The sequence below is a fragment of the Cricetulus griseus genome, chromosome 8 (assembly GCF_003668045.3).
Source record: "Cricetulus griseus strain 17A/GY chromosome 8, alternate assembly CriGri-PICRH-1.0, whole genome shotgun sequence".
NCBI classification, from domain to species: domain Eukaryota; kingdom Metazoa; phylum Chordata; class Mammalia; order Rodentia; family Cricetidae; genus Cricetulus; species Cricetulus griseus.
In genome coordinates this window covers 21789480-21811033 of record NC_048601.1, presented here as the reverse complement: position 1 = coordinate 21811033, position 21554 = coordinate 21789480, and the positions used below count along the sequence as shown (strand labels likewise).

Sequence of the window (21554 nt, the reverse complement as noted above, 5' to 3'; positions counted from 1 at the left end):
CAATTCCGGTAAGAGCTATTCCTCAGTCTGACAGCAGGTGGCACTGAACCCAGAGTATCTTAACTCATTTCCAGTAACTTCTGCCTTCTCCCCAAAGGGCCTCCTTTAGCCCCACCTCCTCCTATTCCCTGGCCTGGGCCAAGCACTCTAGTTGGTTCCAGATGTCAGGTTCCAGAGGCCGGGTCCCAGAGCTGGAAACCACCTGTGGAGCTCTCCCTCCACAAGCTGCCTGCCTGGGCAAGATGTGAGTTTGCCCATAGAGGGCACTGAAGGAGGAAAGGGGCAGGGAGAGAGGAGGCAGGACACAGGGTTTCATATGTACACACACACACACACACACACACACACACACACACACACACACACACACACGGTGGGGAGGGTGTGTGGGAACGCCCCAGAGGGAACTGAATTTATCTAAAAGTGGTCTGTTCAATGCATTGAGCCAGGAGTCATGTTTAAATGCCCCCTAACTTGTACTCCAGGATGGGATTAGGCCTAGCTGAGGCAGGGGGCCACCTGGCTTAGATGAGACTGGCCATAGCAATGTCTTCACAGGTTAGAAACCCTGCAGTCCTGGAGGTCAGACTGTAGAGGAACCTAGATAGGAATCTCCTCAGACTCGGGTGAGGAAAGTGACATCAGGATGGGCACACGCTCTGGGGCTAAGGACACAGCTACTGGCCCCCAAGCCTCTCGGTCCCTTACCATCCCTTGGCTACAACCGAATATATCCATAGGCCTCTGGTAGAGCTATATGACCTCACCTTGTCTCCCCCACTCCCTCACAGGTGTTGGCTGTTGTTCCTTTGGGGAACCCTCCATACTTGCCCTACTCAGGCCTCTGTGCTCTTGGCCCAGCAGCTACCACAGCAAGTGACGTCCCCTGGATACCCAGAGCCATATCTCAAAGGCCAGGAGAGCCACACTGATATTGAGGCTCCAGAAGGGTTTGTCGTGAGACTGGTCTTCCAGGACTTTGATATAGAGCCGTCCCCAGGCTGTGAAGGGGACTCTGTCACAGTGAGCTGGGCAAGGGGGTCTGGGGAGGGAGTCTCCCATGGGCAGTGGGACTTAGCTCTGCCCTGAATCACCCATCTAAAGAAGGGATTAAGTGTCTGAGTCAGAGGTCCCGGGACCTAACTAACCTGGGAAGCAACAGCCTGTCCACCCAGTACACAGCCTCCCACCACCATCTCCATCCCTGGCAACCCACTGAGATCCACCAAGCAAGAGAGAGGGCTGCAGGGTAGGCCCTGGGTTTTGAGGACTTACAAAGAGACACATAAAAATGGCTGGTCTACTGTCTAGTCAAAGGTCTGGGGCCACATGATCTCTAGGTATTGTTGAATGCCTGCTCTATTGGATAGGAGACTGCACATAATTAGTGACGAATGATTGAACTGTCAAGCAAAGACCAAGTTCACCTGGGAGGAGATGTCATAAAATTACAGCAAGGGCACTGTTCAAAATAAGAGTATTTTGAAATCATAGTGTTATTTATCTTTCGGGTTAAATTTTATTTATGTCAAAATAAGACATACATACAATTTTTAAGTCAAACATCACAGCCAGATTTGGTGGTTTGAGCCTGTTATCCCAGAACTTAAAAGGCTGGGGCAGAAAGATCAAAAGTTCAAGAACTGCCTGGTCTACAGAGCAAGCTCAAGGCCAGCCTGGGCTATATAGGGAGACCCTGTCTCAAAAACAAAAAAAAATAACTTACTCAGGCTAGCTTTGAACTCACAATCCTCCTTCCTCAGCCTTCTGAGTGCTTTGGTTATAATTTGATTAAAACACTTTTTTTTTATAGTTAGGAATACAGCTCATTGGTAGAGGCCTGCCAAGATCTTAGATCCAATTCCCTGTATAGAGAAAGGAGGAGGGGGAGGAAGGAGGAAATGAAAGCCAGAGTCCTTTAAGGATTATAATGAGAAAGAATAGTCTCAGCCTACCCCAGGGACAATCATTTTTGACCTAGCTGTCTCCACTGGTGTCTTCCTTCATATGTGCAAATGATATGCTTGTACATGTGCTGGTAGGTACCAGTGGAGCACAAAAGAGAACACCAGATGCCCTGGAGCTGGAGTTACAGGTGGTTGTGAGCCACCAGTTTTCCCTGTGCTTCAGCTATCATTCCTTGTGGACCGATTCCCTAGTTTAGTTCCCTGTTCCATTCTGTCTTTAACTCTTTGTCTTTTGCCTGTTGACAAACACCCTGCCACTGAACTTTTAGTCCCAATGTCTTCATCTTTATATGCAAACCGTTTAGTTGATGGTTTCTTCATAAGGACTCGTTCTTTCTAAATATGTGGTTCTTATCGTAAGTGTGCAGTATTTGCTTGTTCCCCTCTCGTAGGGATTAGTTTTAAATGCTTCTCGTTTTCTAACTATCACTGTTTTATCCAATGTCTCTTTCCACTGCTTGCTTGTCTCCACCTCTGCTCCTTGTCTGAGAGACTTTCTTGTAACATCTAATAATATTTACCTGACCATTTTCATTTAAGATTGAAACTCGAAGCTGCTGATTTAAAGGTCTATGTGAATAGCTAAAAGCTGTCAAATGATGGCTTTGAAAACGATATCTCAGTTCATTCTCTGCTGCTGTAACAAATGCCATAGGCTGGGTAATTTATAAACAATAGGAGTTTATTTTGTTCATGGTCTGGAGACAGGGGAAGTCCAAGAGCAAAGTACTGGTGAGGAGAGGGCTTCGGGCTGTCATATCATGGTGGAATGGCAAGCAAGCACCATGAGGCAAGGAGAAATAGGGCCCAATTCATCCTTTTCACTGGGAACACACGTCCGCAATAACTAACCCACTCCCCATAATAAAGGCACAAATATTAATTACCTCTTACGTGACCCACCCCCTAGCACATTCACTTTCAAATAGCCAGATCATAGTAGACAGCTGTGACAGGGTGACAGAGGTGTCTTGGGAGCCTCCTGGAATTCAGTATGTAGATGTCTTCTGTTTGGGACAGTACCTTTCCCCAGAAAGGTCCCTTCCAGTCTCCTACTCAGGGCTCCCATCATTTTGCAAACAAGCTGGGACCAGGGATCGAGGAATAGATGCCTCTCGGTGGCTGGTCGGCCTTCGTTTTATTCCTCTGCCTTGGGTACTGGGCTTTACCTCCTCTGTCAAGTGTACCTGGGACCTCAACCCAGGGTTTCTGGTTTAATTCACATCTACTACCAAGGTCATAGGGTGGGGACCAGGATATAGTATCCTGAGGTCTTCCCACGCAGACTTCTAGTCTGTTGGCCTCTCATCAGCCTTCCCTCATCTTTTTCCTGAAAGATTCTCGGTTCTGCTGAACCCTGAAAGTGACAGTTCAGTGTCGAGAACCTGCTGGCTTTGTGTTGGTCTCCACCTTTTCAGATTCGGTTCTCCACTTTGCCATCTCCACCCTAGCTTTCACCTGTTATTAGCCGTCATCTCCTCTTACTCTTTCTGTCCTTGGCTGTGCATGCCATTGTGATGGGCGATGTCCTTCTGTATATATGTTTCTGTTACTGGTTGATGAATAAAACACTGATTGGCCAGTAGAAGCAGGAAGATACACGGGGCTAGGAGATGAGAGGATGCTGGGGATAGAGGCAGAGAAGAGCCAGGAGATGTCTGTCATGTAGCTGCCAATGGAGTAGCAGGTCCAGGCATTCTCCAGTAAGCCAAGACCACAAGAAAATACATAGATTTATAAAAATGGGTTAATAATTAAGACAGAGCTAGCCAATAAGAAGCCATAGCCACTGGTCAACATTTTAATAATTAATATAAGTCTTTGTGTACTTATTTGGGGCAAATCACCTGTGGGACCAAGCTGGAAAGAAAAACCAGCAACACCATTGTAGGTCTTTGGTGTCATCTTGGTGGGACTTGGAGTAGGAAAGAGACAAATGTGTAGGTGGAGTTTTCCCATCCTGGCATTCACTTCCCAAATAACCATTCAGAGTCTTAATATTAATTATAAATGCTCACCCAATAGCTCAGGCTTATTACTAGCTAACTCTTACTTTTTAAATTAACCCATGTTCCTTATCTACCCTCTGCCATGTGGCTCATGGCTTGTTGCCTCCTTTTCTAAACATCCTGCTTCTTCTGCATCTGATGGTGTCTCCTCTGACTCCGCCCCTCTTTCTCCCAGTCCTTAGTTTGGTTGTCCAGCCTATACTACCTGCCTGGATACCGGCCAATCTAGCTTTTTACTAACAATGAGAACAACACATTTTCACAGTGTACAGTATTATTCTGAAGCATAAATGCATGGCAAGCCCTGAGCCCAGTGCTAAATTCTTGGGGCAACAGCAGCACTGGGGCTCTGATCCAGGGCTTCCCACTTGCTGGGTAAGAGCTCTGCCACTCAGCAAAATCCTCAGCCCTTAAATGCATGTACTTACAGCTTCTGAATTAACTGGCCATGGCGATATTCATTTCAGCCTGTGTCTCTTGGGCACCTCCTGTGAGCCCAGTTCCTCTTTAATCATGGACAGTTTTAATCCTAGACTAACTCTTCCCTTTTCATTGAGGAGTTCAAGGTCAAGGAGATGATTTCTCTCTCCTTTCTGCTTCCAGAGAAAGTCACACAAAAGAAAAGAAAGTTTCATATCCCACAGTGAGTTGATAAAGAGCAAAATCTAGATTTAAGAAGAATCTCAGTCATATGTTGACTCTGCATTACTAGTTAGAAGCCTGAGTAATTTAATTAACAGACAGTGCACGGTAAGAAGTGAAAAAGAAACTGGAGGGCTAACCAGGCATGATGGTGCATGCCTATACTCCCAGTCCTTAGGACATAGAGGCAAGAGGATCAAGAATTCATGGCCACCCTCAGCTATACAGCTAGTTGGAGGCTAGCATGAGCTACATGAAATGCTGACTCAAAACTAACAAAGAAAAAGTAAAAATGGCTGGGAGAGGCTCAGAGGGTAAAGGGCTTGCTGCGTAAGCAAAGAGTTTAGATCCCCACCACTCACACAAAAGGTAGACATGACAGGACACCGCTGCAGCCCCAGTGCTAGACAGGGTGTGGCTGCGACCGGTGCATCCCAGGGCTCACTGGCCGGCCAGCCTAGCTGGAATGGCTGGCCCTACATTCAGCGAAATAAGGTAGAGACCAATAAAGGAGGCCATCCAGCTTTGACCTCTGACCTCTACACCTGTACTCATGGATGTATGCACCTCCCGGCTCACTTCCTCCCCTCTTCCCTCACACACAGAGCACACATACATGCAGAGAGAGAACACAGACAATAGGGATGGAGGGGGAGAGTAAATAGGAAGGGAAGACAAGGAACAGAGTGAGGGGGAGAAGACGGGAGAGGGTTGACACTCAAGTCAATCAGGGAAGATGTTTTCTAGACCAAGTGTTTTCTGTCTCCTAAATGTGAGGAGTTCCGTTCGTTGATGTTGAAGGATCAGTCGTGGGCACATCTGAGCAAGACATTGGTGGTGATGGAGAAACGCTTTCCTGCCAACTTCTCGGTGACGTGACCGTGAGAATCAGGCTGGACAAGTCGTTGTTGAGAATGGGAGAATGGAGAGCTAGCAAGATGCCAGTGTGGTAGGTGTTCAGCTGAGGCAGAAATTGTCACAAATTCAGTGTAAGCCTGGGCTACATACTGAGTTCCAGGCCAACCTGGACTACATCATGGAAATCTGCCTAAAACAAAACCACCAAGAATAAATCAGATGTGGCAGTACACATCTGTAATCCCAGCACTCAGAGGGCTGAGACAGGGGGATCACACATTTGAGGCCAATCTTACAGTGTCAAAGAAGAAAATGGGGAGGGGAGAGACAGGAGGAGCTGGCGGGGGCAGGAGCATCATCCAAGAAATGTGAGTTAATACAGAGTTGGGGGTCACCGCAGACCGTGTAGGGAGACCCTGTCTCCAAAAACCAGGGGCTGGAGTTTAACACTTGCCTGGGATACACAAGGCCCTGGATCCCATCACAAGCAAGATCATCCAGTCCCCAGAACGCCCACATCGTGTATTTTTTATGACCTTGGGTTCCCACACACTCTAAGGATTTTGTGTAGAGTGAATAGAACAAGAGGAAGGGTACCCAAGAAGAAACTAGAAAGGGCATGAAGCCTAGGCTGTCTTCACAGAGACTCTATTGCTTCACAGATGTTGGCTGTAGAAAGTTACTCAGGAAAGTGGAAGGTGACAGGTTGGGACTTAGTGTGTGTACACTCTAATCCAAAGCGGTGGCGCTAGAGGCACCATGGTGAGCACTGTTGTGGGGCATCCACCGGAGAAGACTGCTCAGAAAGTTTATTGGCCGGCAGGAGACTACACGGGGTATTCAGAGTCTCAGTGTACCCCCACGCCTTTCTCAGGGTGAGAAAAAGCACAAACAAACAAACATGTCCTGGGTTGACATACTTCAGTTAACAAGAATGGTTAGCCAGAAGTAGAACTCCAGAAGTCAAAAAGCAAGGTTACTACATAACAGACTTTCTCACAACTATGGACTTTGTTGGATTAGGTCTTTGTTTTCATTCTGGCAAGTGGTGCTGTCTCCGTGCTAAGTTTTACAGCTTGGATGGTACTTTCACCATGGAGTCCGTTGTGCTAACATCTGGGGCTTACTAAGGTCTGGGGCCTGTTCATTCCCGGATGGTCTTTGTGAACGAGTCAAATATTGGCTGATCCTGCTCTAAAGACGTGTAGTTGGTCCCAATGACCATTAATTTTACTGAATTGATACATAATTGGTCATATAGTTTAAGACGTCAGTCCAATCAGAATAAGAATCAAAGACCCAGCTAGTGTTGATAGCAGAGTAGCTAGCCAGCAGGTCCAAGAGAACAGACAACTGGTATCAACTATTTGATTATATCTTTGAAAATTTTGAGGCTTTTGGCCAACCATAGCAAGATTGTTTTAATTACTCCTGATTAGCATAGAAACAATAGGTTTCTCCTAAAGTCATACACAGTACCCCCCACCCCACCACCCCTGCCTCTTAGCTCATGAGAAGAAAGCCTAAACCTCTCCAATTCTGTAGGACTACTTCTGCAAAGGAATCCAACTGTTGCTTTATTCAGAAATAGGTCCTGGCCTATTAAGGGGCCATCTAAATCTATCCCTGAGGTCCCTTCCTGTAGCAAAAAGTCTGATTTCCCAAGTTTTCCCTGTCTCCCACAGACCAGTTTCATTTTAAAGGAATTTTCCAAGAAGCCTATGTTTCACAACCCCAGTTTTTGCAATGGAAACTCCCTTGTTCTTGGCAACTAGGGGTCCCAGCTGTAGGGCAGGCATAGAGTTATAAACTCTGGGTTCCTGTCTCAAAATGGAAACACCCGAATTGTTTCTTTCTTTCTTTTATTTTCCAATGAATCAAACATTTAAAATGGGCATCAGTGAGCAAAGGTCAAATGAATACAGACAGGTTGCTGGTCTGTGGTCACGTCTAATGCCTTTCCTGTATCTGTGTTCCTCAGTTCCCAGGTCCAGACCTGAGGGCAGTGAGCATTGGACCATGACCTAGTAGTATTCATACCAAAATAAGACTCAGAAGGAAGTGAAGGGGCAGAGAGTGGAAGGGCCTGGGACCTGGTGTAACTTTAATTTTAATGGATCCATAGTCTGGGGACAGTTCATTTGGCAGTTGTGGCAGCAGCCATGGCTGTAGCTTCCACTTTCTTGACCTGGGTGTGATGGATCCATACTGTAATGACAGCTACCTTTGAAGCAATTGGAGCAGAAAAAGTCATCGTGAAGCATCCTTTCTAAGTGGGCTCCAGCATCCCTTTGGCTACCTGCTTGACCCAGACAGTATCACTAGATTGAAACAAGAAACTGATGGTAGACTCAGAGGTTGGCTGGGTCTTTTGGATAGTCCAATGAATAGCATTTGTGGAGGACTGAAGGGCCTGTAGTTAGAGAGTTGAGCCAACTGCTGGTCTCTGAGCCTGGGAAGCTCAGTGGGGGAGGTCTTCCACACATAATCTCACAGTGGGGAAATCCCTCCCTATGTGGGATGCAGCAGGCCCAAAGCAAAGCAAAGCAAAGCGAAGGAGGTCTATCCCACCTTCATTGGACTCTAATGAAGGTTTTGTTGGTGTTTCTTTTAATATCCTGTTTATTCTTTTGATCTGCCCAGAACTCTGAGGTCTATATATACAATCAAGTTCCCAATCCATACTTAAAGCCTTTGCTATTAATTGAGATGTTTGGGCTATGAAAGCTAGGCTGTTGTTGGACCCCATTTCTAGGTGGGAGTCCGAATCGGGGAACCAGTTCCTGGAGGGGCTTTTAAGCTGCTATCTGAGTAGTTTCAGTTTGGGTGGGGACTGTTTCTGCCCACCTGGAAAAAGTATCTATAAAAGCTAGCAAGTGCTTGCATCCTTCTGTGGCAGGCAGGATCTCGGTGAAGCCAGCTTTCCCAGAGTTCACCGGGGTGTTGGCCTCTCATTCAGAACCTTTCCTGCATAGGGCACTCTGGTTTGGTTTGGTTTGTTTTTGGTTTTGGTTTTGGTTTTGGTTTGGTTTTTTACCTGAGCACAAACCTGGCATCTGGCTGAGACATCCCATGCCAGGCTGTCCAATCTATGTATAATATATCTTGGTCTGAGCAACTCAGAAAGTGTGGACCCCAGATGAGTAGCCTGGTGAAGGTCAGTCACCAGAGTCCTCCCAGTTGTTTCTGGGAGAATGAGCTTTCCCTCTGGTGTCCTCCATCAACCTGTGGGTTCTAACTGTTTTTGCATTCTCTATCTCCTCTTGGTTGTACCATGGACTCACAGGCAGCACTGAATCGGGGTATGTCATGAAAATATCGGTAGACCTCACTGGCCTTACAGCCACTTGTCGGGCAGTTAGGTCAACAGCCCGGTTCTCTTGCCTCAGAGGAGTCATCTTTATACGTCATCTCAGTGGAGGATATCAACTTATAGAGGAAGCCAACTAGCCTCTAGGAGGGCCAAGATTTTCTCTATTTTTCATGTCATTTTCCCCAATGCTGAGAAGCCCTCTTTCTCTGCTGATCATACTGTGGGTGTACACAGTAGGAAAAGCATCAAAAACTGTCCCTGTATACAGTGATGAACTCCCCCCCCCATCTGAGAGCCTGGGTCAGAAAGATCGGTTCTGCTCTCTGGGCTGAGGGACCCTGTTTAGGCCCAGATTATTTCAGTTAAAGTAACTACTGCAGCTCCCACATACCTGGTTTCATCATCACAGTCAAGGATGAGCATCTAAAGGCCATCATCAGGAAAGAGAGGGTAGAGAGATTTGATGGTGGTGGGTTTCTCAAACTGGACTGGAGAGTGGTCCAGGAGCAGGGCCTGGTTCAGGGCCACACAGGCATTAGACAGCCAGTGTTGTGGCACTCCTCATAGGGTGAATGTCACAAACATCATGCCTCAACAGCATGGTGTGCTGTGAGTTATAAGAGCCTGGCCCAGAGTTAACTTGCTTGTCTGTTTTAATTAGACTAGCGGTAGCTGCCACAGCTCTCAGACAGGTGGGCCATTATGTAACTATAGGGTCCATTTTTTGGACAGGTATGACACAGGGCAGTTCCATGGCCCCAGAGTTTGGGTTACAACCCCTTTTGTAACATCTTTTGTTTCATGGACAAGCAGATGAAAAGGTTTGGGGACACCTGAAGTGTTAGGGCTGGAGCAGAAGTTGGAGTTGTTTTTAGTCTCAAGTGCCTTTTGCTTAGTCTCAGTCTGGATTAAGGAGCCAGAGCCTCACTTTGTGCTGGTGTAGAGAGGCCTTGCTATTTCCACAAACTCTGGTATCCAGAGGTGGCAATACCTAGCTACACCTAGGAAATGTCTGTTAGTCTTTGGAGTTGAGATCTGAAGGGTGATGGCAGCCTCTGAGACAGGCAGGTTCCTTTTGCCTCCCCTCAGCTGGTAGCCAAGATAGGTAGCCTCTGATAAGCAAAGTTGGGCTTTCTTAGCTGACATTCTGTAATCCAGGGTCTGTAACTCCTTGTTGTTGTAGAATATTATTTTAAAGTGTTACTTTTGTTTATGCTCTGGAACATTTATTTAATGATGTAAAGCTGTGTTTGATTAAATAAAATTCACCTGAGGTCAGGAAGCTGGCTGGGTCAGCAACGAGCTGACAGGAAGTTGTAGGGAGAAGCCCAAGCAGAGAAGTGTTTATAAGGAAGGGAGAGAAAAAGCACAAGGACTTGTGCTTGCTGCTCAGCCTCTCTGGAAAGCAGGATTCTACCTCAGCCTTTGAATCTTGAGTTCTTTAGAAGGACAGAGATTTAAATAAGTTTCCTTAGTAACTTTGAAAGAGTCGGTGCCTTTGGGAACAGAATTCCCTCAGGCTTCGGTTCTTGTGGCCTAGCTGCTGCTGAGAGCAGCAGAGTGGAAGTTGTTCAATAGGTAGCTGTAGCTTAAAAGGCTGCAACAATTTACAAAGAAAAACAACAAATTGGTGTCCAATGTTATTTTACACTCTTTTGGCTTTTTTGTACTCTTTGGGGGGTTCCTCCACTCAGCTCCCAAATAAATCACACACAGAGGCTTATTCTTAGGTATGAATGTCTGGCCTTAGCTTGTTTCTAGCCAACTTTTCTTACCTTAAATTAACCTGTCCACCTTTTCCTCTGGGCTTTTATCCCTCTCTTATGTAAACCTTACTTTCATTCTTACTCTGTGAGTGGTTGGCTGGCCCCTGACAGCCTCCTCTCCTCATTCTCTCGGACTCTTCTTCTTCTTTGTTTCTCCTCCTATTTATACTCTGCCTGCCAGCCCCGCCTATCCTTGCTCCTGCCTCGCTATTGAGTGTTCAGCTCTTTATTAGGTGCTTTACACAGGCACAGTAACACAGTGTCACAGAGCTAAACAAATGCAGCATGAACAAAAGTCACACACCTTAAAATAATATTCTATCACACACAATAATATAAATCACACACAATAATTCTAGTTTTAGAGGATAGGATGAGTCATTTACATATTCTAAGAATATGGCCCTAAGAAACCTCTGACAGCAGGGCAGGAGGTTAGGATTTAGTGTCTCATCAAACAGGTTTGGAGAATTTTTGTATCCCTGATGCAACCTGGCCCAGGTAAGTTGCCCTCTGTAACCTCCCTCTGGGTCTGTCTATTTAAAAGCAATAATGGTTAACCCACCTCTGCCAGTGGGAGGCTGAAGAAAGCATCTTTCAGGTCTAAGACAGTGGATACCTGTTTCTCTGGAAGAATCGGACTCATGAGAACCAGAGGTCCCGGGTTTCTTCATAGGCAGGAAAGGTGTATCCCAGGGTGACTGGCAGGGCACCAGGATGCCTGTCTCTCCAAGTCAGGCAGTATGGACTGCAATGTCACTTTTTGTTTCCAGGGTCGTTGAGTGTTGTTTAATTGGAACAAGGGTAGCTGAACTGGTTAGTTCAACTATTATAGGAATTTGGTGTTGGGCCAGTTTTGAGGAGTTGGTTTCTGCCCATACCCCTGGGAATCTTTATTGTAAATCTGAGAGATAGTCCAACTGTATCTTTTGATGAGTGGCAACACTTTCAGCTAGGAGATATTCTTCTGACAGAGGGCAAGACAACAAAATGCTTCGGGGTATCTGTAAGTAATTGTGTCTCATCACAAGAGACGTGATAGTCGCTTTCAGTGTATGAGAAAGGTCTCATCTCTCAGTCAATTTTTTTAAACACCTTTTGAGTTAACTCCAGCAATTGGGACCTATTTATACATTTAGACTTTTTTAACTTTAAAGTTTTTTTTTTTCTAATATCTGGGGACGACTAGGTGACAAAGGAAATCTCTTTAGCAGCTGTCTTTAATACTTCTAAAAAGAACCCAGTGAGAGTTGTTTAAAGTCTGTGTTGAACAGAAGGGAAAATCCATTCCACATAGGCTGCGTTGTCTAGCAGGGTTCTGCTTACCAGGCCCAGGGGCAGTTGCTTTTAGTTTTCCAATTATGCAGATCATTGGTTGAGAAGAACGCACAAACCATGAAAGAGGGAAGAGTAGAACTTACTTTTCCCTTTCCTAGGGCTGCTTGGAGCAGGCAGAGGAACTGAGGAAATGCTCACCTTGGGGGAACTATTCCTCCCTCCCTGTGTGCATCCTGCTTAGATGACAGGGAACTCTGAATGAGCGAGGCCTGGCCCGTCCCCACCTCCACAGAGTCCAGACCTACTCAGACCATAAGGGGAGCCAAGTAGCCAAACAAGCAAGCACTCCAGGAGTGGGACAGGTGAAAGACTTTTTGATGCCTCTGGGTGACCTGGCAGAGCCAAAAGGATTCAGATCCTTAAGAGGCATGGCTCTTAAGCCCTCCCTGGTCGAGAGGGGTCATACCAGGCAAAGCCACTGGTCAATACAGGAAAACAATTGCTAGAAATGTATAGAAAAACAGAGAGAGAGAGTAAAAGCAATGGGGGGGGGGTGGCCACTTCACACTCATACACCTGAACAGACAGGGGATCCAGTGACATCTCACCTGAATCCCAGACCCTGGGTGGGGCCATGTCCAACCTTACCTATGTATGCAAACAGAAGACACCTTACCCAGATTGCCTCTGGAAGTGGCAAACCAGGCAACTTTCTAATTTGCTTCCTTTTGGGGCGGAAGTGTCAGACTCCTCTGAAGCATCATTAGATAGGCATTGATCAAACGGGGTCCTGGGGACCTGGGACATCACCAGTTTCATATCCCTAAGAGCCCCTTGACCATCTGTTCCGAGGGCATCTGAGAACCCCTGCGTCTTTATCGGTAGAACTTCCAGAAATGTTGTGGGTTATTCACCAGAGAAGACTACTCAGACATGGGCTTAAGCCAATAGAGTGCACGCCTTTAATCCTAGCACTTGGGAGGCAGAGGCAGGCAGATCTCTGAGTTCAAGGCCAGCCTGGTCTACTGAGTAAGTCCCAAGACAGCCAGGGCTACATAGAGAAATAATGAGAAAGAAAGAAAGAGAGAGAGAGGGGGGGGAAGGAAAGAAAGAAAGGAAGGAAGGAAGGAAGGAAGGAAGGAAGGAAGAAAGAAAGAAAGAAAGAAAGAAAGAAAGAAAGAAAGAGGAAAGGAAGATACAAAGTCTTTTTTAGCCAGTCATGGCTACACTGGGGTTCCAGTGTAGCCCCAAGCCTTTCTCAGGGTGAGCTTTAAAACATAAAACCCACATTCTGGGTTGACATACTTCAGTTAACAAGAACAGTTAGCCAGAAGCAGAACTACAGAAACAAAAAAAACAAGGTTAGTACATTAGAGACTTTCCCAGAGCTGTGGATTTTGATGGATTAGGTCTTTGTTCTCATTTTAGCAGGTGATACTGTCTACGTGCTGAGTTTTATGGCCTGAGTAGCACTTCCATCATGGAGTCAGTTGTGCTAAGGTCTGGGGGCCTGTTAGTTACAAGCATCAGGGACTCAATTTTGCACAAAGCAGATGTAGTCTTTCCTTGGAATTCACAATCCAGTGAGAAGTGCAGAAAGCCCAGGATTCCCAAGGAATCTTCTGGAAGAAGGAAAGCTGAATGAGTTTTACAAGGTAATTAGAGTAGATGCAAGACAGAATTAAATACAAGGTCACTCTGGGAAACTTGGGAGTCGATAACAAGACAGAAGGCTCATTCAGCCAGACCTGAGCCTCTGAGTTCCACGGGGGTGCTTCTAGGCAGAGCTGGAGTGAGGGCAGACATGGCTGCATCCTGTGGCCAGTGGTACAGGCTTGCCCCATGCTTCCTGTCCTCTCTTTCCTCTTTCAGATTTCAACCAGAGGAACAGATGCCATCTGGCTGTGCGGGCAGCATGCTTCCTCTCTGGAGAGCACTCCTGGGCACAGGGAGTTTGTGTCCTCTGGGAGGAGTTTGCGGCTGACCTTCCGGGCACACTCTCCTTCCCAGAACAAGATCACACACAGCCACAAAGGTTTCCTGGCTCTCTACCAAGCTGTAGGTGAGGTTCCCTCCTGGAGCCTAGGCAGAGCCCATCCCTGGCCCCTGGCCCCTTGAAGGGCCAAGTGGAAGCGTGAGTGACAGGGGAGGCTCAGGGATTGGGGTTACCTGACCTGACTCCAACCTTGTCCGGTGCTGACCTTGATAGTGAGCAGCCTAGCTAGGAGGCAGTCATTGCTTGGCTGCAGCCATTAATTCCAGGGAAGTGCACCGACCCTGTCTGCAGATCAAAGGGAATCAGAAAGCCAGGGTAGTGAGTGAAATTCTAGATTTTCAAACAGTGACTCACTTTTTTTTGGAAGATAATATTTACACATAATAAATACTTTTTCAATTAAGGTGTGAAAAGTAAGACTTCCTTGGATCTCAGGCCATTGTCTCTGTCACACTTTCCAGAAATGGCCCTGCTTTCATCTGCTGGATGTTCTTCCACATTCCACATCCTTGAAGATACATTGCACCTGTTTGCTGTATAGTGCACAGAATGTCCTGGGGCTACCACTCTTTACGTTCAATGTGCCCTTTTGTGAAGACCTATTTGCTTTTTTTTTTTTTTTAGATTTATTTATTTTTACTATAGAGTATGAGTGTTTTGCTTGCATGTATATCTGTGCACCATGAAGCTACAGAAGCCAACACAGGACGAAAGATCACCTAGAGCTAGAGTCATAAGCTGCCATGTGGGTGCTGGGAACTGAACCTGGATCCTCTGGGATAACGGTAAATGGTCTTTACTGCTGAGCCATCTCTCCAGCCCCAAATTCGGTGCATCTTAAAGGCCATCTCTTGTGAATGTGGTGAGCATTAACCCTTTGTGTTTTTAGTAACATGTAATCTTCTCTTATGGATAGATACTTTCTTGCCACCAACAATGAGGCTGTGTATATCCTTGTATGCACATCTTTGAGCACAGGTGTGAGAATTTCTTTATGGTAAATTCTTAGAAATTTATATGCTAGGCTACAATACATTTGCATTTTTTAAATTTGAAGTTATTTAACTTCCTTCCAGAGAAGTTTTGCTAATTAATACACCCACCATCTACATTTGGAAAGACCAGTTTCTCTACAACTAGCTGTAGTTGGAATTTTCTTTGGGTCACCAACCAGTTCCCAAATAAAGACACGGGGACTTATTAATAAGAATGCTCGACCTTTAGCTTAGGCTTGTCCCACGAGCTCTTTTAGCTTAATTTAACTGGTTTCTACTCATCTATGTTTCACCTAGAGCTTTTTACCTTCCTTTCATTCTGTATGCCCTACTTTCCTACTTCCTCTCTGTCTGTCTGTCTGGTCCCTGTCGTCGCTTTTTCTTTCTTCCCTGAGCCTAAATTCCTCCTCCTATTTACTCTCCCTGCCTGGAAGTCCTGCCTATACCTTCTTCCTCACTATTGGCCATTTAGCTTTTTATTAGACCAATCAGGTACCTTAGACAGGTGATGCAAAACAAGCAATACATCTTTACCTAATTAAACAGATGCAACACATCTTTATTATTAAGCAAATATTCCACAATGTAAACAATACAATGTCCATTTACATAGTTAAAGAAATGCAACACATCTTTGCACAGTTAAACAAATATTCTGCAACAACTTACTTTTCACAGTTGCTTTCAAGCTGTTGGAGTATTAAAAACCTGGTCAGTGGAAACCAGCATGGATTTTGTTGAGTCAATCTTGTGCAGTGACCATACAGTCATGGCTGAGCTTTGCATTGACCATACAGACATAACTGAGCTGTGCACTAACCATACAGACACAACTGAGCTGTGCACTGACCATACAGACACAACTGAGCTGTGCACTGACCATACAGACATGGCTGAGCTGTGCACTGACCATACAGACATAGCCAGAATCATCCCCCAAGTTGCCAGTTTGCAAGTCTCTGTGAGACCCTAAGAGCCGCTGATCCTCTACAGCTGTGAACCAGCCCAATGGAGACTCTGAGGCTGTCACTACACCTGGAGCTGACTGTCCCAGGATTCAGAACCACTGTCAAGATCCCTACTATGAGGCCAAACAAACTGGTGAGTCCCTACCTGCTGAGGAAGTAGTTCCCATCTGTCTTGCTCCAACAAAAAGGTCCGAGGCCTTCTGAGTGCCCATTCTATTAGCTGGACATTCCAAATTCTTGGCTTACTTCTTTGCTGTCCCTCATTCTGCTCCACAGGGACATTCAACTGCCCATCTTTGGGGACTTGGAAGGACAGACAGGATAAGGAACAGGTTCCTCAATGTGTGCCAGGTGAGTAGCTACCTGCCTAGCACTGTTGCAGTGGCCAGATGCCAGCAGGGCTGGGAGGGCTGGGACATAGAAAGCATTGGGATAGAAATGGAGGAGAAGGCAGAAGGCTTCACCTTGTAAGAAAAGGATTTAAAGAGGCCCTAGAAAAGAAAAGGCAAGGAGCGTGTCCCTCATTCTCCAGAGGTCAAGATATGGCTCAGAGAGATGGGGGGCGGGGGATAGCTCTGTGGTAGACCACCTGCCTGAGATACATGAGGTCTTATAGATACATAAGGCCTTGAGTTAAATCCCCAGCAAAACACACACACACACACACACACACACACACACACACACACACACCATGCCCTGTTAATCACTAGTCTACTTTCTACCTCTATGGATTTGTCCATTCTGAACCTTTCATACAAATGGAACCACAATTTATGAGACTGGTTTCTCTTCTTAGCCCAGTGCTTTCAAGGTCATCCACATTACAACAGCCCATCATTCTTTTGGTGTTTTGTTTTGTTGTGGTGGTGGATGTTGCTGCTGCTGCTGGTGGTGGTAGTGTTTTTGTATTTTGCTTTGTTTTGTTTTGTTTTAGACAATCTCATAAAGCCCAGAATGGTCTTAAACTCCCCAGGATATGTAGCCTGTTTCCCAAATTCTGGGATGACAAGCCTATACCCACATGCCTGGTGAAATCCATATTTTCAAATGAAAGCACTGTCCCCCTAACCAAATGTGACCCACAGAACACTCTAAGGGCAGCCTGGGTTGGGGAAGGATGGCATGGGAGATGTTATAGAGGAGGGAGTGACACAGAAAACAGGCGAAAAGCACTAAAAACAAACTTGGAACCAGAGATAGTCCCATCAGAGCTAAGGAATGGCTCAAAGATGTCTGCGGCAGCAGACGGGAAGGCACTACTGTCCTGCTGTGTCAAGGATTTGTACCCCATGTTGTAAGATTGATTCACTGCTCACATCAGTACTCTGCAGAGTCACACTTGGAGGCCTTCTGGTACCTGGAGCCTCCTCACACCTGAAGCCTCCTGACACCTGGAGCCTTCTGGCACCTGGAGCCTCCTCACACCTGGAGCCTCCTCACACCTGAAGCCTCCTGGCACCTGTAGCCTCCTTATACCTGGTGGCCTCCTCCCACCTGGGAGCCTCCTTGTACCCACCACAGCACCTCACAGGTCTCTAATCTCCTGCAGCTTCTGATTGCTCTTTTCCCTCTCCTCTCTTGCAGTCTGTGGAAGACCAGTCATCCCCATTGCCCAGAACCCAAAGACTTCTGGTTCTTCCCCAGCTAAGCTGGGCAACTTCCCTTGGCAAGCCTTCACCAGTATCTACGGTCGTGGGGGCGGAGCCCTGCTGGGTGACAGATGGATCCTGACGGCTGCCCATACCATCTACCCCAAAGACAGCGTCTATCTCAGAAAGAACAAGAGTGTGGAAGTGTTTCTCGGTCACACAGACGTAGACGAGCTGCTGAAACTGGGGAACCACCCTGTCCGCAGGGTCGTGGTTCACCCAGACTACCGCCAGCACGAGTCCCACAATTTCAACGGGGACATCGCCCTCCTTGAGCTTCAACACAGTGTCCCTCTGGGCCCCAACCTCCTCCCAGTCTGCCTGCCCGACAATGAGACACTCTACCACAGCGGCCTGTGGGGCTATGTCAGCGGGTTTGGTGTGGAGATGGGCTGGTTAACGACAAAGTTGAAATACTCACAGCTGCCTGTAGCTCCCCGGGAGGCCTGTGAGGCCTGGCTCCACCAGAAGCAGAGGACTGAGGTGTTTTCTGACAACATGTTCTGTGCTGGGGACGAGAATCAGGTGAATAGCGTCTGCCAGGGGGACAGTGGCAGCGTCTACGTGGTATGGGACAATCGTACTCTCCACTGGGTGGCCACAGGCATTGTATCCTGGGGCATCGGGTGTGGCAAGGGATACGGCTTCTACACCAAAGTACTCAGCTACGTGGACTGGATCAAGAGGGTGATGGACGGTAAAGACTGACCCCAGGGTCCTGAGCGGTGGACCAGCACTGTGGAGGTCCCAGCCAAGGACGAGCAGAAGTGAGGGTCGGTCCACTTGGGGTCAGGGAACCCTATTTAAGTCACTGATTCATCAACCCACTGCCCAGGAGAAAGCCTCCTCCCCTGAACCTACACCATCCCAAATCAGAAGCCGCACCCGCTGCCTGCTTCTCGCCTTCAGCTTTCCAGGGTTTTGTACCAGGGAAGCCCTGGACATCTAAGCAACCCTTGCTTAGAACATCTTTTTTTCTTGTTCAAGGCAGGATCTCACTCTGTAGCCCAGGCTGGCCTCAAACTCATGGCAATGATCCTGTTTCAGCCACCCAAACACTGGGATTATAAACATCTGCACAGTTAAACTTGGCAGTGTCACCGTGGGCATCTTTTTGAATCCCCGACCTCATCTATTGACAGTTTTGTTTTGTTTTGTTTTGTTTTTCTGCATTTACTTGTGGAACGGCTATCACCTCATTCAGATGGAGTGTGGAGGAAGGGGTTTTAACTGCATTGTATCTCTAAAACATTCCAGAGACCCTTCTGTCGACCTTCAAATGTGCGAAGCAGTTGGCTTCACCACCTATCACAGCTCCTGCATGCAATTACAGTAAAGCTTCCTGCATCTCCTGTGAGCCAAGACTATTGCCTGTTATCTCGACAGATTCTGGCACCGTGCTGGCAAAGGGCGTGTGAGCCTCCATCCGTGTCTCACAATGAGGAAACAGAAGCTCGGAAAGATACAGATGGTAGTTTGTGGAAGTCCACGGCAGGTTCTTGATTGAGGCTGCATTCCTCCCCGCACGCTCTCAGGGATACCTCTCAGCTGCCCTCAAGACCTACCTCATCATCGCCTCCTTCTCCATTGCCAGACTCTGCCCCAGGGAAGGAGCCTTCTCTCACGTTCCTGCTGGCCCTCATCACCAAGGGCACCGCCAGCCTGAGGAGACAGTGAAAAGAAAAAAAATGAAACACAACAGAATAGAGGATGGATACCATGAAAGAGAAGGAACGAAGTGTTGAGAGTAAAGGTGTTCTGTGGTCCAGGGTTAAGTTTATCTTTGAAAAACAGCAGGATCCAAGCTGAGCAAGTAACGCACACCTAAAGTCCCAGGCACTCAGGAGGCTGAGGAAGAAGGATCAGAGCAGCCTGATCTCATCTTAAAAGTTTAAAAAAAAAAAAAAAAATAGCCAGTAGGTGGTGCCATGCCGTTCTAGACCAGCCTGGGCGACAGAGTGAGTTCCAGGGCACCCAGGGCTGCACAGAGAAACCCTGTCTTGAAAATAAATAAATAAGAAAATAAATAAATAAATAAATAGGTGGCAGGATCTAAATATGGTTGATACTGCTTTTTAAACCCTATGCACAGTTCAAAAGACTGTTAAAAAAATGATCTAGGTGCTTGAGAGATGGCTCAGAGGTTAAGAGCACTGGCTGCTCTTCCAGAGGACCCAGGTTCAGAACCAAACCACCAAAAAATGGAAGCTCACAACTGTCTGAGACTCTGGTTCTGGGGTACCCTGCACCTTCTTCAGCCTTCACAGGCATCAGATACACATGGCACACATACATACATGCAGGCAAAACATTCATACACATAAAATACAAACAAATAACAACTTTAAATTTTTGTTTGTTTGTTTGTTTTTGAGGCAGGGTTTCTCTGTGGCTTTGAGGCTGACTTGGAACTAGCTCTTTGTAGACCAGGCTGGTCTCGAACTCACAGAGATCCGCCTGCCTCAGCCTCCTAAGTGCTGGGATAAAAGGCATGTGCCACCAACGCCCGGCTTAAAAATAAATAGGTTTAAAGTAAAAGTATTCTAAAAATACTAAAGAGAAAGTTGCTTTAGGTGGAGAGGTTTTGACTAATTTTCTCTTGTTTTCTACTGGCTAAGTTTCATGTAATAAGCATATACCATCCTTATGATTGAAATTTTTATAAAAATTATATATTTTCTTATTGACAAAGCAAAATATTTACATATATTTGTCTAGATATGTGTAATTGTTTTTAGCTCTATATGCAGACACAGATTTCAATTTTATTTGAAACTTTGAACAGAGTTGAAGTGATTTGGACCTGAAATGGTAAGGTCCAGATTTGGCGATTTTTGGTCGTGTCCACCTGGCATCTTGACAAAATTCAGAATCCCTATGATGGGATTGCTTCAGCTAAATTGCTTTACTGGGGGGCCACCTCCTCTCTACCTGTTGCCTCTGCCTCCACACACACACACACACACACACAGTTCTTAGGATGCCAACAGGCAATTCTCTAGACAAGATTCCCTCTTCCTTGTCTTCTGATCTAGTCACTTTCCTTCTCCCTCTCATTTGTCTTTCCTGACCTGGCAAGACCGTGACTCTTATCATGCTAAACTCATGGACCAACCCTGCCACTGCCATCATGCCTCGGCTCCAACATGCAGATCTGCTGGGGAAACATTCCAGACCTTGGTAGTTCTTATATCTTGTGTGTGCCTGCTCTCCAGCTACATTACAAGATGACTGGTCACTGTCCATTGGGAGACTGGCTCCATCTATGTGAGTCCTTGAAATCCACAGTCTGACCCTTAACATAATCAATCCCATAAGCAAACTAGTAGGGGAGAGTGGCTGGGAGGCCTTTTCTGAGCCCAAGCCTCCACAGAACAAAATGACATAAGGTATATGCTGTAGACATAGGAGTGAGTTTTTTTAATGGGACACTATGTCCTTGTGGACAGTACAGCTGTCTCTGGAACCTGGTTTCCCTTTTCCATCTGAAGCCACACCCTTTGCTTGAAGTGCTGAGCAATTGTATCCCTAAGGACTCAAATTGACCAGATGCCCAGGAAAAGATTTTTTTCCCCTATGTGTTTCCCTTGTCTTCAAGATCTAAGCTCACTGGCAAGCCGGAGTTCCGTGATGGGGGCTGGGGGTGTGAGTAGGGGGAGACTCAAAGTCTAGTGTTGATAGAGTCCTGAGACATAGCAATTCCCCATCGAGGGCTAAATGTCATTCGTGAGCAATGCAGGCCAGGGCCCGGTGGCAACTAAACTCTTCCTCCCCCTCCAGCTAGCCATTCCTGCTCCACAACTCCTAGGCTGAGTAGGAACATGGGATCAACGGGAAAGCATACCCTGATAGCATAGCCTCCATGGCCTGTGATGCCTTTGACGAGGAACCTCGAATAAACCCCAGCTAGCCGCCTCCAGGAAAGTCTCGGAGAAAATGCTAATCAGATTTAGAAACTCCGGAGTCTGGACCTCCAACCAAATGTTTCCTGTCCCTAAAAATTCCGATCCCGTTTCCTCCGCCCTTCCCCGTGTGGGCCACCAGGTGGCACCAGCAACAGGGATTTCAAAATCAAAACTAAAGTGGGAACTCACAATTTTTTTTTGTTTA

The 21554-nt window shown here is 46.6% G+C and overlaps 1 protein-coding gene and 1 long non-coding RNA gene across 2 annotated transcripts; one reads left to right on the top strand and one right to left on the bottom strand.

The window, feature by feature from the left end:
- Nucleotides 1-99: 99 nt before the first annotated feature.
- On the top strand, nucleotides 100-19370 carry C1rl (complement C1r subcomponent like). Its single transcript, XM_027428223.2, has 6 exons — nucleotides 100-244; nucleotides 792-1023; nucleotides 13706-13895; nucleotides 15818-15925; nucleotides 16069-16143; nucleotides 17380-19370. Exons 1-6 carry the CDS (start codon nucleotides 162-164, stop codon nucleotides 18150-18152), a joined length of 1461 nt encoding a protein of 486 aa, XP_027284024.1. The 5' UTR covers nucleotides 100-161; the 3' UTR covers nucleotides 18153-19370.
- LOC118239233 lies at nucleotides 15360-21471 on the bottom strand. Its single transcript, XR_004770931.1, has 2 exons — nucleotides 21289-21471; nucleotides 15360-19106 (listed from the first exon to the last, which is right to left on the bottom strand). It is a non-coding gene; the product is annotated as an uncharacterized LOC118239233 (long non-coding RNA).
- Between the last annotated feature and the right edge of the window lie 83 nt (nucleotides 21472-21554).